The sequence below is a fragment of the Lolium rigidum genome, chromosome 1 (genome assembly GCF_022539505.1).
Source record: "Lolium rigidum isolate FL_2022 chromosome 1, APGP_CSIRO_Lrig_0.1, whole genome shotgun sequence".
Taxonomy (NCBI): Eukaryota; Viridiplantae; Streptophyta; class Magnoliopsida; order Poales; family Poaceae; genus Lolium; species Lolium rigidum.
In genome coordinates this window covers 352,328,346-352,345,048 of record NC_061508.1, presented here as the reverse complement: position 1 = coordinate 352,345,048, position 16,703 = coordinate 352,328,346, and the positions used below count along the sequence as shown (strand labels likewise).

Here is a 16,703-nt window from a genome sequence, read left to right as displayed (position 1 = left end):
TGGCATCATTGGCCGCCATTTGGTCATTCAAGTTGTCCGTAGCTTCACGAAGAAGTGCCAAGTCTTGGTTGACGGTGGCGAAGTTGTGAGCCACCTCATCGTATTGCTCATCAATGCGGGTCTCGAAGAGGGAGAGTTGCTCCTTGAACTCTTGTCGTTGCGTCCATAGGTTGTGTTGAGTAGCCAACCTCTCGGTGTTGCGGAGGATCTCTTCATCCCTATTGGTATCTCCGGTCCTATCCATGATGCAAAGACAAGAACTATGTTGTGTATGTTAGTGGAAGGAGACTACCTTGCACTCTTACCAAGGTAAGATAGTATTGAGGCAATCCACCAAACCAAAAGCAAGATCAAGTGTATCGGGAACACACGCAAAACCACACGCAAAAGCTAGCAAATATGGTGTTAGGCGAGTGTTGTGGAAAGCCAAAAGACAAATCCAAGATCGAGTATGTTGTTAAAAGTGGGTAAGGTCCAAAAATTAAATGTCCAAATGGTGATCACGAAAACACGGAAAAGTTGTGGAACACACACACGAGATAAGCGGGGTTAGTGCAACCAAAAGTGAGCGGAAAAGTGTATGTATAAGTGCTCGGTGTCGCACTAACACAAGGAGAGCCAAAGCTTTGGTTGCAAAGGAAGAGACAACTAGATTCACACGCGGCCTCTCTTCTCGTATCTCTCTTTGCTTAAAAGCTTGTTCTCTTTTGTGTATGGTGGTACTTGCACTCGTTTGTATCTTTGGTGGCACGTGGACACTTTTGTATGTATGGGCGTATGGATGTATGGATGTATGGATGTATGGTGCTACTCGCACTCTTTTTGTGTTTTTGGGGCTTTTGCACGCACTATGTTAGCGTTAGCCTCGCTTTTGCTATCTTGCCACACGAGTGTTTGCTTGGATGCTTTACTCAACACGACACACACACCTCACAATGCGGGGCCACGTGCAATGTCTCGCAACACTAAACAAGCAATGCTCGGGAGGTTTGGATCGCAAAAGGAAAGAGGAGTTGCAAGTTATACCTAGATGTGTCGTAGGCGGTGATGATCACGCAACTTGCAATATGGTGGAAGGATCAAGAGTACGTTTGCAAGTCGGGGTGCCGAGATTGTCGTCGCTTGCGTCGTAGCTGCGGGTTAGATTTACACACAAGGCACTCAAACCAGAACAAGCAAACACAAAAGGTGAAGATGTGGTCGAAATCTGGCTGGGCGAGTTTGCCTGTCTCTGGCGGCAGTGCCGGCCTGGATCGGGCGGCAGTGCCGGCCTGGGCGGCAGTGCTGGCCTGGATGTGGCGGCAGTGCCGGCCTGGGCGGCAGTGCCGGCCTGATGGGGGCGGCAGTGCCAGTCCCTGATGAACAGCTCGAGCTGTTCTTCGCGAAAAGCGGGCCAAATCCGACCAAAACGTCAAAAATCGATGGAATTGAGGTCTAGAAAGTGGGGAAAACGTAGATCAACCAGAGGGGCACGGAATCCATGGATCAAAACCACTCAAAACGCAACCAAATCACAGATCGGTCAAAAGGCAATTTAGGGCTATTTTTTTTTGGGAAATTTTCTAGGAACGAAATCGGGTGGGTGGGAGGTCAAATCCGCGGTAACCAAGAGCTGCTGATACCATATGATGAGGTCTAGGACCTAGAGTGTGGCCCGATCTCGCGGATTGACTTCGAAACCAAGAGGGGAGATGGGAAAACGCGAGGAACTCGAAGAACACGAAGAACACCGGTACTCACGCACGCACACCAACCCGATACACCCGATACTTACCCCCGTGGCTCGATGGACCACGCCAATAGAATCACCCGGAAGAGGCACGCGGCAGAATTCCCGGTGAGAGATTGGTGTTGGAGAAAAGGGGATTGATGAGGGAGAGAGAGTAGCTTGTACTAGAATCTCACTCAACAATTCCTAAATCAACAACAAGGATGGCCTTGATTACAGAGGGATGATACCCAAGGGAGACTAAGCTCAAAGTTAGGGTTTGAGTTCAAAATAAGTCTAACCCTAATCTGGAGGAAGGGGTGAGGTACTTATAGGTCCAGATTCGTACAGGGGTAAAATCGGCATTACATAAATTATCCTGGTCCATAGATGCGAAATCAACGGCTGAGATTAAGTCAACAGGGGTGGGGCCGGCAGTGCCGGTGAAGGTTGGCCGGCAGTGCCGGTGTGGCCGGCAGTGCCGCTGAGCCTGGGCCGGCAGTGCCGGTCGGAGTCTTCTTCGGGCGCTGGAGGCCGGCAGTGCCGGGGTGTACAGGCCGGCAGTGCCGGTGCTTGGAGGCCGGCAGTGCCGGCCCTGGGGGCGTCCTTCGGCGGCCACTCTTCTCTTCCTTCTTCCTTGCCCATCTTCGGGTCTGCTGCGACGTCCTTCTCCCGAGGTTCATATCTGATAACACAAAGCGTATCGGCCTGAGGTAGCAGTCCATCCAATGGGGTATCGAGATCGAGGGTAGTGAGGAGTGAGTTCACCTTATCATGTAGCGCTTTGACTCGGGCTCGTGTCATTGGTCCACTTGGGGGACTTGTTGGTCTTGATGTAGTGTCGTCGGTGAGCGGGGCTACATCAGACTTGTACGCACATACTACACATACATATATTCTAGTTTTTCTTGAATTTTAAGAATAAGGTTTGATTTTTAAAAGTGATATTTTTGTCTCGGGGTCCAAAGAGACCTCCTTATGTGAAACCATATTATAAAACTTAAAATCGTATTTCCAAGTTTTAGAAAACTATATAAGAAAAGTTACACAATTGAGTAGAACTTAGCCGTTCACAAAAATTATGACCATATGCGAGAGTGCGAAAAATAAGAAAACGAGAAAGATGTGATTTAAGATCCATAACTTGTATTGTACTTTTTGAATTTTACTTTCTGACTTTTTCCAAAGTTAATGCATATCTCAAATGGTCATTTTTTAGATCATTATGTTTATCTCCAACTGAAATTTATGTATTGATTTAGTTTTTTTAGTTCAGAAATATGTCATTAAGTTTCAAATAGTGGGTTCATATGGATCCGGATTCTCTTTATTGAAAAATGGATCTAGATTCTGAATATTCTCTATATATCTACCTCCTCTGGTGGTTGATTATCGAGGGTTCAACTTAGCAAGTCCGGTCTTCCAAACACTAATAATTTAAGTGAAAACAACGATTAAAGAGTAAGAGTCACAATTCATCCAATAAAGAGCAGAGTGCACGAAAGCATCAAAACATGAAAAGAAAGGGAAAAATGACCAAAAGGAACAAGCAATGTGAAGATATATGATATGGCCTATCCACAAAAATCGTGTGGTGATGTACAAAGAAATGAAACACTCTTATTCTCCATGTCACAGTATTTATCCCTTGAATCACAAGAAAAGAATACTACTCATAAACAAGTTAACTAATCATAAAGCAACAGCTAGCTAGTACCTAATCTGAAGTAAGAAAAAAGAGCTAATCTTTGGACGTCGTCTCCGTCGACGGCGACCCATCATCATCAGGTGGCGTAGTCATCTCCTGCGTCACTATCCTCCTGCTCCGGTTGATGGTGAGGAGGCAGAGGCATGCGTGCTCCTCCAGCTCCTCGAGCTGGCACCGCAGATCCTCCCCGCACTCCTCCTCCTCCCTCGCCACCTCTTGCAGCAGCAGCGGCGGCCGCTCGCCGCCGTCCGCACCTGCTGCCACGGCGATGCGCGCCATGTCGCGGCCGTGCTCCAGCTCGTCGTGCGCGCGACGCACCATGCGGCTTACAGTGTCCAGGTCGCGACCCAAGATGTACGCGCCCCGCGCCGCCGCGTCCACCGCTGCCTCCCCCGCGCGGGCATGTCGCCTCCGTCGTCCATGGTGGCAGCGGCGAGCCAACTTCTTGATGCCGAAAGTCCTTCGCGCCGAGGGCCTGGTGGCGCTGGTGGCGCAGAAGGTGAGGGCGGCGGCCGCGCCGACGCCGACGACGGCGTGCGCGGCAAGGACGACGGCTGCCACGACGGCCGCGGCAGACGCGCCGACAATGGCCGTGGCGGCCGCACACCGTGCGATCCGGGCAGCCCGGGCGAGCCTCCGCAGCCGGCGCCGCGTCGCCACGAGGCGCCTGGAGAGCGGGGCGCAGCGCGCATGCGCGTCGTTGAACCCGGTGAGTCGGCGTCCCGCCGGCGAGAGCGGATTGTCGCCGCCAATGTGCCGCGCCAGCGCGTCCCTTGCGGCTGCGGCACGATCATCTCCTTCGGCGGCGAGCCGGAGGAGGAGGCGCCGGAGCACGAGGTGGTGCCGCTGCGCGGCTCCGGCTGCCGCTAGCAGCGCGGAGCACGCCTCGCAGGCCTCCCTCGTGACGTCGAAGTACTCGAGCAGGAGGGCCTCCACCCGGCGTCGTCCGTGGCAGCGTCTACTCCGCCGGTGTCCGGGACGAGTGAGCGTGTCCGGGCTCGGCTCAAGCACAAAGTCGTTGAGCACGGCGTACGAGCACGACGACGGCTCCTCATTGGCTGGCACTTGATCGTCACTGAAGCTAGAGCTGAGCCTGGACGAGAGCTTGTAGGAGGAGAGACTGTGCTTGAGGCTGCGGTGGGCGTGCGTCCAGAGGTCGAGGAAGGACCTGGACTTGAAGGCGCGCCCGTACTCCTCGTCGACGTCGTGCGCGCTGCGCTGCCGTGGCGGCCCTGGCCGCACCGGCGAGATTGACGACGATGAGCCTATCATCGTGCCTGCTGCAATGCACAGCCGGATTCAGTAAGGAATTGCAGCAAAATAAGCTACATTTAGAGGATGATAACGCGTTAAGAAGAAAGCAAGAAAAACAGGAAAAGAGGAAGCGTCAAGAAATGGTGGTGAGACTTGTGGAGCATGCACAGCTTGGTGTTGCTTGAGATGCAAGTGAAGTGCTGCCAGTATTTGCAATTAATAGTGCTATATTAGTGTGCAGCATTAACAAGTTAAACCCACTTGGAAACACGCATCGATCAAGCAATTCAACCTTGCTTATCAGTGTCAATGATGTTTGTAAATGATGTGCTTCTTGATTAGCAATTGGTCACTATTTCAAAGTGACATGAAAATATCAGTTATTGAAAAGGAAGTCCGATCCTCTCAAGGAGAAAAAAAAACAGAGATCATTCCGTTGATACGAGATCTACCTATCATAAGTTAATTTTCAGAAGAAAGGGTGATGTTGTTGAAACAGAGGTAGAATCATAACTTACTTGTGTCGATGCTGAACAAGGATTTAGCCAACCAAGGGGGTGAAGAAGGCCTCGTTTGATCGTTTCAAGATTGCTGATGTGAGTGTATGTGGAAATATCCTATGAAAATGCGCGTCCTCTCATGCATATATATATAGAGAGAGATCATCTTTATCTATGATTGCCATGTAGTACTTGGAAGCGATGTACAAATGAATACGGGATAATTTGGGAGGTCTTGGAAGGCAAGGAATACAAGGACTAGAAGCTAGCCAAGAATTAAGACGGAAATGGAAATGCAGCTTCTTTGTTGGTTACACACAAAAGGAAAGGAGTTATGGCGACACGGCACAAGGGAACACGAAATCACACACAACATTCCCTTCAGATCGACATGTGGCTGTGCCTATGCTAACACTGGTGGAAAAACAGGCTTCAGGTGAGCCCCATAAGTCGCGATGCTGCAGGAACCGTGACTAATGGTACCTTTAGTCACGGTTCGGGAGGCGAACCGCGACCAAAGGCCTGGGCCCAGCCTTTAGTCGCGGTTCGTAAGGAACCGCGACTAAAGGGGGGCCTTTAGTCGCGCTACTTTGGTCGCGGTTGCGCCACCGCGACTAATGGCAGTTGCCAACCGCGACCAAAGCCCCTTTTTCCACCAGTGTAATTTGGCTGGTTATCATTGGACTTCTGTGGAGTAGCATACTACTATGCATAGTTTTGGCAGGTTGAAGTATACAATATATTTTTGTTTGAGGTAAAAAAGAGGTTATATACGCCGTCCGATTAGATAGAAGAGAGTGCCGACATGTAGGCCAAAGGTGAGCCGCTAGTTTTTGTAGAAGGAAGTATATAGCGTGCACACTTGCATGAATGCCAATAAAGGTGTCAATCGATCGAAACATCGAGTAGATAGAGTACCGCTACCGGCCGACCAACCGACACCACAAGATTGTTGTTGCTACTACGGTCAAGTTAAGCTTGGCAGTTAGCATGATCATGTACTTCAGGTGTTTCCGCCCAGCTAGCTTGGCAGCCGGCTGTATACGTAGCTCAGCTCGTAGGTTCTCTTTGTCGTAAAGTGTAGAAGAGATATTGGAGATTGCACAACACCAATAGGGCCGGCTGCTCATATATATATATGCGGACACATGGGGAGTGATGTTTTAGCACATGAGAGCGTATGCTCCCTTTATTTTGAAATACATGTTAGACACATTTTAAAATATCGAAAAATTGAAACAAAACGCGCTCACAAAGTCGTTTCATGAAAAATCGACATGTCATGTGGCGTGTGTAAAAAAGACAAAATTATGTGCTGAAACAAAGACTTGTCACAAGATAAATTTTCTCTTTTTCGCTTAGACTACAAAAAATATCATTTTTTCATGAAACTTGACGAATACACATATATTATGGAGATGTACATGTAAATTTTTTTGTCAAATTTTTTTAACACTTGAAAATATGTTTTTATGGTAGAGGGATCATACGGACCCGGGAGCCGAATTGAGTTTCTGCGGACACATGTACAATTACAGGTACAACCCTGAGAAAACACGGGGACCTATACCTATACAATATGTTACTCAACATCCCCCCGCAGTCGAAGGGTCGGCACCAACACATAGACTGGAGCGAAACTCCGGAAAAATCGTGGACGGCAATCTCTTCGTCATGATATCGGCAAATTGCTGAGACGTCGGTACGTGAAGAACTCGAACGCGACCGAGGGCAACTTGCTCACGAACAAAGTGGATGTCCAACTCAATGTGCTTGGTGCGCCGATGATGAACGGGGTTGGCGGAGAGGTAGACGGCCGACACGTTGTCGCAGAAAACCACTGTAGCCTTGTCAACAGGACAAGAGAGCTCGGACAGCTGGCGAAGCCACGTGCACTCGGCCACAGCGTTGGCCACAGCGCGGTACTCGGCCTCAGCACTGGAGCGAAACACGTTGGGCTGCCTCTTGGAGGACCAAGAGACGAGCGACGAGCCGAGGTAGACGCAGTAGCCACTAGTGGAGCGCCGCGTGTCCGGGCATCCCGCCCAATCCGCGTCCGAGTAGGCGACGAGGTTGGTCGACGTCGAGGGGGAAGCATGCAACGACAAGCCGTAGCCCATGGTACCAAAGACGTAGCGTAGAATCCGCTTCACCGCGGCCCAATGAGCATCCCGAGGAGCATGCATGTGCAAGCACACGTGCTGCACAGCGTACTGGAGTTCCGGTCGCGTCAACGTCAAGTACTGGAGAGCACCGACGATGGAGCGGTAGAACGGCGCGTCGGACGCCTGATGTCTACGGGTGCTTCTATTCTTGTAGACAGTGTTGGGCCTCTAAGAGCAGAGATTTGTAGAACAGCAACAAGTTTCCCTTAAGTGGATCACCCAAGGTTTATCGAACTCAGGGAGGAAGAGGTCAAAGATATCCCTCTCATGCAACCCTGCAACCACAAAGCAAGAAGTCTCTTGTGTCCCCAACACACCTAATAGGTGCACTAGTTCGGCGAAGAGATGGTGAAATACAAGTGGTATGAATGAATATGAGCAGTAGTACGGCGCCAGAAAATAGCTTGCTGGCATGCAGTTGATGGTAGTAATATTGTAGGAAGTAAACATGCAGTACAACAGTAAACATGCAGCGATAGCAGTATTTAGGAACAAGGCCTAGGGATCATACTTTCACTAGTGGACACTCTCAACATTGATCGCATAATAAATAACTCTTTCTCATATGTGCTACATACACTCTTTTGTTGGATGATGAACACATTGCGTAGGATTACACGAACCCTCAATGCCGGAGTTAACAAGCTCCACAATTCAATGTTCATATTTAAATAACCTTAGAGCATAATAGATCATTGCAAAATAAACCAAGAACTAACATAGTGCACACAACTGTCCACATTACACTATGAAGGAGGAATAGATCACATCAATACTATCATAATGATAATTAACTCCACAATCTACAAGAGATCATGATCATAGCCTACGACAAGAACCACACGGTGCACACACTAGTCACCTTTACACCATGCAGGAGGAATAGACTACTTTAATAACATCACATGAGTAGCACACAACTAGTAGCGATACAAAGCTCATCATATGGATCTCAATCATGTAAAGCAGCTCATGAGATCATTGTATTGAAGTACATAGGAGAGAGATTAACCACATAGCTACCGGTACAGCCCCGAGCCTCGATGGAGAACTACTCCCTCCTCATGGGAGACAGCAGCGTTGATGGAGATGGCGGTGGTATCGATGGAGAAGCCTTCCGGGGGCACTTCCCCGTCCCGGTGGCGTGCCGGAACAGAGATTCCTGTCCCCCAGATCTTGGCTTCGCGATGGCGGCGGCTCTGGAAGGTTTCTCGTACCGTGGTTTTTCCGTCTCGAGGTTTTAGGTCTGGGACCTTTAAATAGGCGAAGAGGCGGCGTCAGAAGGTCGAAGGGGCGACGACACCATAAGGCGGCGCGGCCAGGGCCTGGGCCGCGCCGGCCTATCATCTGGGGCCTGTGTGGCCCCCCTCTGGCGACTCTCGGGTGTTCTGGATGCTTCCGGGCAAAATAGTAACCTGGGCGTTGATTTCGTCCAATTCCGAGAATATTTTCTTACTAGGATTTCTGAAACCAAAAACAGCAGAAAATAGGAACTGGCACTTCGGCATCTTGTTAATAGGTTAGTTCCAGAAAATGCACGAATATGACATAAAGTGTGCATAAAACATGTAGATATCATCAATAATGTGGCATGGAACATAAGAAATTATCGATATGTCGAGACGTATCAGCATCCCCAAGCTTAGTTCTCGCTCGTCCCGAGCGAGTAAACGATAACAAAGATAATTTCTGGAGTGACATGCCATCATAAACTTGATCATTTTGTAAACATATGTAATGAATGCAGCGATCAAAACAATGGTAATGACATGAGTAAACAACTGAATCATAAAGCAATGACTTTTCATGAATAGCACTTTCAAGACAGGCATCAATAAGTCTTGCATAAGAGTTAACTCATAAAGCAATAATTTAAAGTAAAGACATTGAAGCAACACAATGGAAGATTAAGTTTCAGCGGTTGCTTTCAACTTGTAACATGTATATCTCATGGATAATTGTCAATGCAAAGCAATATAACAAGTGCAATATGCAAGTATGTAAGAATCAATGCACAGTTCACACAAGTGTTCGCTTCTTGAGGTGGAGAGAGATAGGTGAACTGAATCAACATAAAAGGTAAAAGAAAGGTCCTTCAAAGAGGAAAGCATCGATTGCTATATTTGTGCTAGAGCTTTGGTTTTGAAAACATAAAGAGAGCATAAAAGTAAAATTTTGAGAGGTGTTTGTTGTTGTCAACGAATGGTAGTGGGCACTCTAACTACCTCATCAACCGGACTTTCAAGAGCGGCTCCCATGAAGGACGTTATCTCTACCAAGCAAGGTAGATCATCCCTCTTCTCTTTTGTTTACACATGTACTTTAGTTTAGTTTTTCTTTATTTATGGATGACACTCCTCCCAACCTTTTGCTTACACAAGCCATGGCTAACTGAATCCTCGGGTGCCTTCCAACAATCACATACCATGAAGGAGTGTCTATTTGCAAAATTAAGTTGCTTACTGATGAATCAGAGCAAAACATGTGAAGAGAATTATTAATGAAAGTTAATTAATTGGGGCTGGGAACCCCATTGCCAGCTCTTTTTGCAGAATTATTGGATAAGCGGATGTAGCCACTAGTCCATTATGAAAGTCTGTCAGAAGTAAATGACAAGATCGAAAGATAAAACACCACATACTTCCTCATGAGCTATAAAACATTGACACAAATAAGAGGTGATAAATTTTGAATTATTTAAAGGTAGCACTCAAGCAATTTACTTTGGAATGGCGGAGAAATACCATGTAGTAGGTAGGTATGGTGGACACAAATGGCATAGTGGTTGGCTCAAAGATTTTGGATGCATGAGAAGTATTCCCTCTCGATACAAGGTTTAGGCTAGCAAGGTTATTTGAAACAAACACAAGGATGAACGGTGCAGCAAAACTCACATAAAAGACATATTGTAAACATTATAAGACTCTACACCGTCTTCCTTGTTGTTCAAAACTCAATACTAGAAATTATCTAGACTTTAGAGAGACCAAATATGCAAACCAAATTTTAGCAAGCTCTATGTATTTCTTCATTAATGGGTGCAAAGTATATGATGCAAGAGCTTAAACATGAGCACAACAATTGCCAAGTATCAAATTATCCAAGACATTTTACCAATTACTACATGTAGCATTTCCCGTTTCCAACCATATAACAATTAACGAAGCAGTTTCAACCTTCGCCATGAACATTAAAAGCTAAGAACACATTTGTTCATACGAACCAGCGGAGCGTGTCTCTCTCCCACACAAGCATTTATTCAAACAAAAACAAAAACAAAAGCACACCGACGCTCCAAGCAAAGTGCATAAGATGTGACGGAATAAAAATATAGTTTCAGGGGAGGAACCTGATAATGTTGTCGATGAAGAAGGGGATGCCTTGGGCATCCCCAAGCTTAGACGCTTGAGTCTTCTTATAATATCCAGGGATGAACCACCGGGGCATCCCCAAGCTTAGACTCTTCACTCTTCTTGATCATAGTATATCATCCTCCTCTCTTGACCCTTGAAAACTTCCTCCACACCAAACTCGAAACAACTCATTAGAGGGTTAGTGCATAATCAAAAATTCACATGTTCAGAGGTGACACAATCATTCTTAACACTTTTGGACATTGCACAAAGCTACTGGAAGGTAATGGAACAAAGAAATCCACCCAACACAGCGAAAGAAGCAATGCGAAATAAAAGGCAGAATCTGTCAAAACGAACGAGTCCGTAAAGACGAATTTTAAAATGGCACCAGACTTGCTCAGATGAAAATGCTCAAATTGAATGAAAGTTGCGTACATATCTGAGGATCACTCACGTAAATTGGCATAATTTTCTGAGTTACCTACAGAGAATTAGGTCCAGATTCGTGACAGCAAGAAATCTGTTTCTGCGCAGTAATCCAAATCTAGTATGAACCTTACTATCAAAGACTTTACTTGGCACAACAATGCAACAAAACTAAGATAAGGAGAGGTTGCTACAGTAGTAACAACTTTCAAGACACAAATATAAAATAGAGGTACTGTAGCAAAATAAACACATGGGTTATTTCCCAAGAAGTTCTTTCTTTATAGCCATTAAGATGGGCTCAGCAGTTTTAATGATGCACTCGCAAGAAATAGTAGTTGAAGCAAAAGAGAGCATCAAGAGGCAAATTCAAAACACATTTAAGTCTAACATGCTTCCTATGCATAATTATAAACAATCACATACCATGAAGGAGTGTCTATTTGCAAAATTAAGTTGCTTACTGATGAATCAGAGCAAAACATGTGAAGAGAATTATTAATGAAAGTTAATTAATTGGGGCTGGGAACCCCATTGCCAGCTCTTTTTGCGAATTATTGGATAAGCGGATGTAGCCACTAGTCCATTATGAAAGTACTGTCGAAGTAAATGACAAGATCGAAAGATAAAACACCACATACTTCCTCATGAGCTATAAAACATTGACACAAATAAGAGGTGATAAATTTTGAATTATTTAAAGGTAGCACTCAAGCAATTTACTTTGGAATGGCGGAGAAATACCATGTAGTAGGTAGGTATGGTGGACACAAATGGCATAGTGGTTGGCTCAAAGATTTTGGATGCATGAGAAGTATTCCCTCTCGATACAAGGTTTAGGCTAGCAAGGTTATTTGAAACAAACACAAGGATGAACGGTGCAGCAAAACTCACATAAAAGACATATTGTAAACATTATAAGACTCTACACCGTCTTCCTTGTTGTTCAAAACTCAATACTAGAAATTATCTAGACTTTAGAGAGACCAAATATGCAAACCAAATTTTAGCAAGCTCTATGTATTTCTTCATTAATGGGTGCAAAGTATATGATGCAAGAGCTTAAACATGAGCACAACAATTGCCAAGTATCAAATTATCCAAGACATTTTACCAATTACTACATGTAGCATTTCCCGTTTCCAACCATATAACAATTAACGAAGCAGTTTCAACCTTCGCCATGAACATTAAAAGCTAAGAACACATTTGTTCATACGAACCAGCGGAGCGTGTCTCTCTCCCACACAAGCATTTATTCAAACAAAAACAAAAACAAAAGCACACCGACGCTCCAAGCAAAGTGCATAAGATGTGACGGAATAAAAATATAGTTTCAGGGGAGGAACCTGATAATGTTGTCGATGAAGAAGGGGATGCCTTGGGCATCCCCAAGCTTAGACGCTTGAGTCTTCTTATAATATCCAGGGATGAACCACCGGGGGCATCCCCAAGCTTAGACTCTTCACTCTTCTTGATCATAGTATATCATCCTCCTCTCTTGACCCTTGAAAAACTTCCTCCACACCAAACTCGAAACAACTCATTAGAGGGTTAGTGCATAATCAAAAATTCACATGTTCAGAGGTGACACAATCATTCTTAACACTTTTGGACATTGCACAAAGCTACTGGAAGGTAATGGAACAAAGAAATCCACCCAACACAACGAAAGAAGCAATGCGAAATAAAAGGCAGAATCTGTCAAAACAGAACAGTCCGTAAAGACGAATTTTAAAATGGCACCAGACTTGCTCAGATGAAAATGCTCAAATTGAATGAAAGTTGCGTACATATCTGAGGATCACTCACGTAAATTGGCATAATTTTCTGAGTTACCTACAGAGAATTAGGCCCAGATTCGTGACAGCAAGAAATCTGTTTCTGCGCAGTAATCCAAATCTAGTATGAACCTTACTATCAAAGACTTTACTTGGCACAACAATGCAACAAAACTAAGATAAGGAGAGGTTGCTACAGTAGTAACAACTTTCAATACACAAATATAAAATAGAGGTACTGTAGCAAAATAAACACATGGGTTATTTCCCAAGAAGTTCTTTCTTTATAGCCATTAAGATGGGCTCAAGCAGTTTTAATGATGCACTCGCAAGAAATAGTAGTTGAAGCAAAAGAGAGCATCAAGAGGCAAATTCAAAACACATTTAAGTCTAACATGCTTCCTATGCATAGGAATCTTGTAAATAAACAAGTTCATGAAGAGCAAAGTAACAAGCATAGGAAGATAGAACAAGTGTAGCTTCAAAAATTTCAGCACATAGAGAGGTGTTTTAGTAACATGAAAATTTCTACAACCATATTTTCCTCTCTCATAATAACTTTCAGTAGCAACATGAGCAAACTCAACAATATAACTATCACATAAAGCATTCTTATCATGAGTCTCATGCATAAAATTATTACTCTCCACATAGGCATAATCAATTTTATTAGTTGTAGTGGGAGCAAATTCAACAAAGTAGCTATCATTATTATTCTCATCATCAAATATAGGAGGCATATTGTAATCATAATCAAATTTATCCTCCATAACAGGCGGTACTAAAAGACTACTATCATTATAATCATCATAAATAGGAGGCAAAGTATCATCAAAGAAAATTTTCTCCTCAATGCTTGGGGGACTAAAAATATCATGCTCATTAAAGCCAGCTTCCCCAAGCTTAGAATTTTCCATATCATTAGCAACAATGGTGTTCAAAGCGTTCATACTAATATGTTCCATAGGTTTTTTAATTTTCGCATCAAACCATCCATGTCTTAAATCAGGAAATAGAATAAGAAGCTCATTGTTGTCCATTATGCCAAACTAGTGTAAACAAGAAACAACAAGATGCAATTGCAGGATCTAAAGGAAATAGCTTCGAGTACTTACAACGGCGAAAATAGCTTAGTAGCCGAGATCCGGAGTGTGAGTTCCTTTTACCTTTCCTCCCCGGCAACGGCGCCAGAAAATAGCTTGATGTCTACGGGTGCTTCTATTCTTGTAGACAGTGTTGGGCCTCCAAGAGCAGAGGTTTGTAGAACAGCAGCAAGTTTCCCTTAAGTGGATCACCCAAGGCTTATCGAACTCAGGGAGGAAGAGGTCAAAGATATCCCTCTCATGCAACCCTGCAACCACAAAGCAAGAAGTCTCTTGTATCCCCAACACACCTAATAGGTGCACTAGTTCGGCGAAGAGATGGTGAAATACAGGTGGTATGAATGAATATGAGCAGTAGTACGGCGCCAGAAAATAGCTTGCTGGTGTGCAGTTGATGGTAGTAATATTGTAGGAAGTAAACATGCAGTAGAACAGTAAACAAGCAGCGATAGCAGTATTTAGGAACAAGGCCTAGGGATCATACTTTCACTAGTGGACACTCTCAACATTGATCGCATAATAAATAACTCTTTCTCATATGTGCTACATACACTTTTTTGTTGGATGATGAACACATTGCGTAGGATTACACGAACCCTCAATGCCGAAGTTAACAAGCTCCACAATTCAATGTTCATATTTAAATAACCTTAGAGCATAATAGATCATTGCAAAATAAACCAAAAACTAACATAATGCACACACTGTCCACATTACACTACGAAGGAGGAATAGATCACATCAATACTATCATAATGATAATTAACTCCACAATCTACAAGAGATCATGATCATAGCCTACGACAAGAACCACACGGTGCACACACTAGTCACCTTTACACCATGCGAGGAGGAATAGACTACTTTAATAACATCACATGAGTAGCACACAACTAGTAGCGATACAAAGCTCATCATATGGATCTCAATCATGTAAAGCAGCTCATGAGATCATTGTATTGAAGTACATAGGAGAGAGATTAACCACATAGCTACCGGTACAGCCCCGAGCCTCGATGGAGAACTACTCCCTCCTCATGGGAGACAGCAGCGTTGATGGAGATGGCGGTGGTGTCGATGGAGAAGCCTTCCGGGGGCACTTCCCCGTCCCGGCGGCGTGCCGGAATAGAGATTCATGTCCCCCAGTTCTTGGCTTCGCGATGGCGGCGGCTCTGGAAGGTTTCTCGTACCGTGGTTTTTCCGTCTCGAGGTTTTAGGTCTGGGACCTTTAAATAGGCGAAGAGGCGGCGTCAGAAGGTCGAAGGGGCGACGACACCATAAGGCGGCGCGGCCAGGGCCTGGGCCGCGCCGGCCTATCATCTGGGGCCTGTGTGGCCCCCTCTGGCGACTCTCGGGTGTTCTGGATGCTTCCGGGCAAAATAGGAACCTGGGCGTTGATTTCGTCCAATTCCGAGAATATTTTCTTAATAGGAACTGGCACTTCGGCATCTTGTTAATAGGTTAGTTCCAGAAAATGCACGAATATGACATAAAGTGTGCATAAAACATGTAGATATCATCAATAATGTGGCATGGAACATAAGAAATTATCGATACGTCGGAGACGTATCAACGCCAGCGACCCATCACTGGCGGAGAGCTTGGCCTTCGTGTTGACATGAGTAGGCGCAGGGTTGCAGTTAAGCATCCCGGCACACTCGAGAAGCTCGTGGGCATATTTCCGCTGATGAAGGAAGAACCCGTCCGCACGCCGGAGAACCTCGATGCCGAGGAAGTAGTGGAGCGGGCCAAGATCCTTCAATGCGAACTCAGCGCGAAGACTGTCGGTGAGCTGTCGAAGAAGACCGGCGGTGAAGGCCGTCAGGATGATGTCGTCGACGTACAGCAGCAGGTAGGCCATGTCGTTGCCGGTCCGGTAGACGAACAACGACGCATCGGAACGCGTGGAGCGGAAGCCAAGCTGATGCAGGAAGCCGACAATACGCTGGTACCAGGCGCGGGGCGCCTGCTTCAGTCCATACAGGGACCGAGAGAGCAAGCACACGTCACCGGGGCGCTCCGTGTCGACGAAGCCGATGGGCTGCTGGCAGTACACCTGCTCCTGCAAATGGCCGTGAAGGAAGACGTTGGAGCCGTCCATCTGATGCACCGGTCACGCACGAGAGGCGGCAAGGTGCAACACCGTGCGGATCGTGCCCGGTTTGACGACCGGGGCAAACGTATCCGTGAAGTCGACGCCAGCGCGTTGCCGAAAGCCGCGCACGACCCAACACGCCTTGTAGCGCTCGAGAGTACCGTCGGAGCCGAGCTTGTGCTTGAAGACCCATTTGCCGGTGATGACGTTGGCGCGAGGGGGCCGGGGAACCAGCTCCCAGGTTCGGTTGCGCTGCAGTGCATCGTACTCCTCCTGCATGGCAGCGACCCATGTTTGAGCCCCAATGGTCCGTAGGTGTTGTGCCCTACAGTATCTTCTTAATACTTAAGATGTGTATTTGTGTATCGGAGAATAGTTTGTTTTTTTTTTTTTTTTTGAGAGAAGAGAATAGTTTGTTGTGCCTTAGATAGTAATGGTGTGATGGTGGTTAGGAGCGATCCATTGACAATGGGTCATGCAAACCCTTTATTCATCAACAGCCCATGCGCCATTGTTCATATACGCATACAACTCACAAGAATTGCTTTCATGGCCTTCACTTGAGGAGTACTTTTATATAGTACTCGGTAATAGTAGTAAGTAATTA

At 45.8% G+C, this 16,703-nt stretch overlaps 1 protein-coding gene across 1 annotated transcript; it reads right to left on the bottom strand.

Annotated features, from left to right (window-relative positions):
• Positions 1-3,449: 3,449 nt before the first annotated feature.
• LOC124665195 (putative UPF0496 protein 2) lies at positions 3,450-4,688 on the bottom strand. The gene has a single exon (XM_047202619.1). It carries the CDS (start codon positions 4,686-4,688, stop codon positions 3,450-3,452), a length of 1,239 nt encoding a protein of 412 aa, XP_047058575.1.
• Between the last annotated feature and the right edge of the window lie 12,015 nt (positions 4,689-16,703).

What these genes read in the sequence shown, in the direction of transcription:
- LOC124665195 (XM_047202619.1), bottom strand. Translation starts at nt 4,688, where the DNA reads ATGATAGGCTCATCGTCGTCAATCTCGCCGGTGCGGCCAGGGCCGCCA.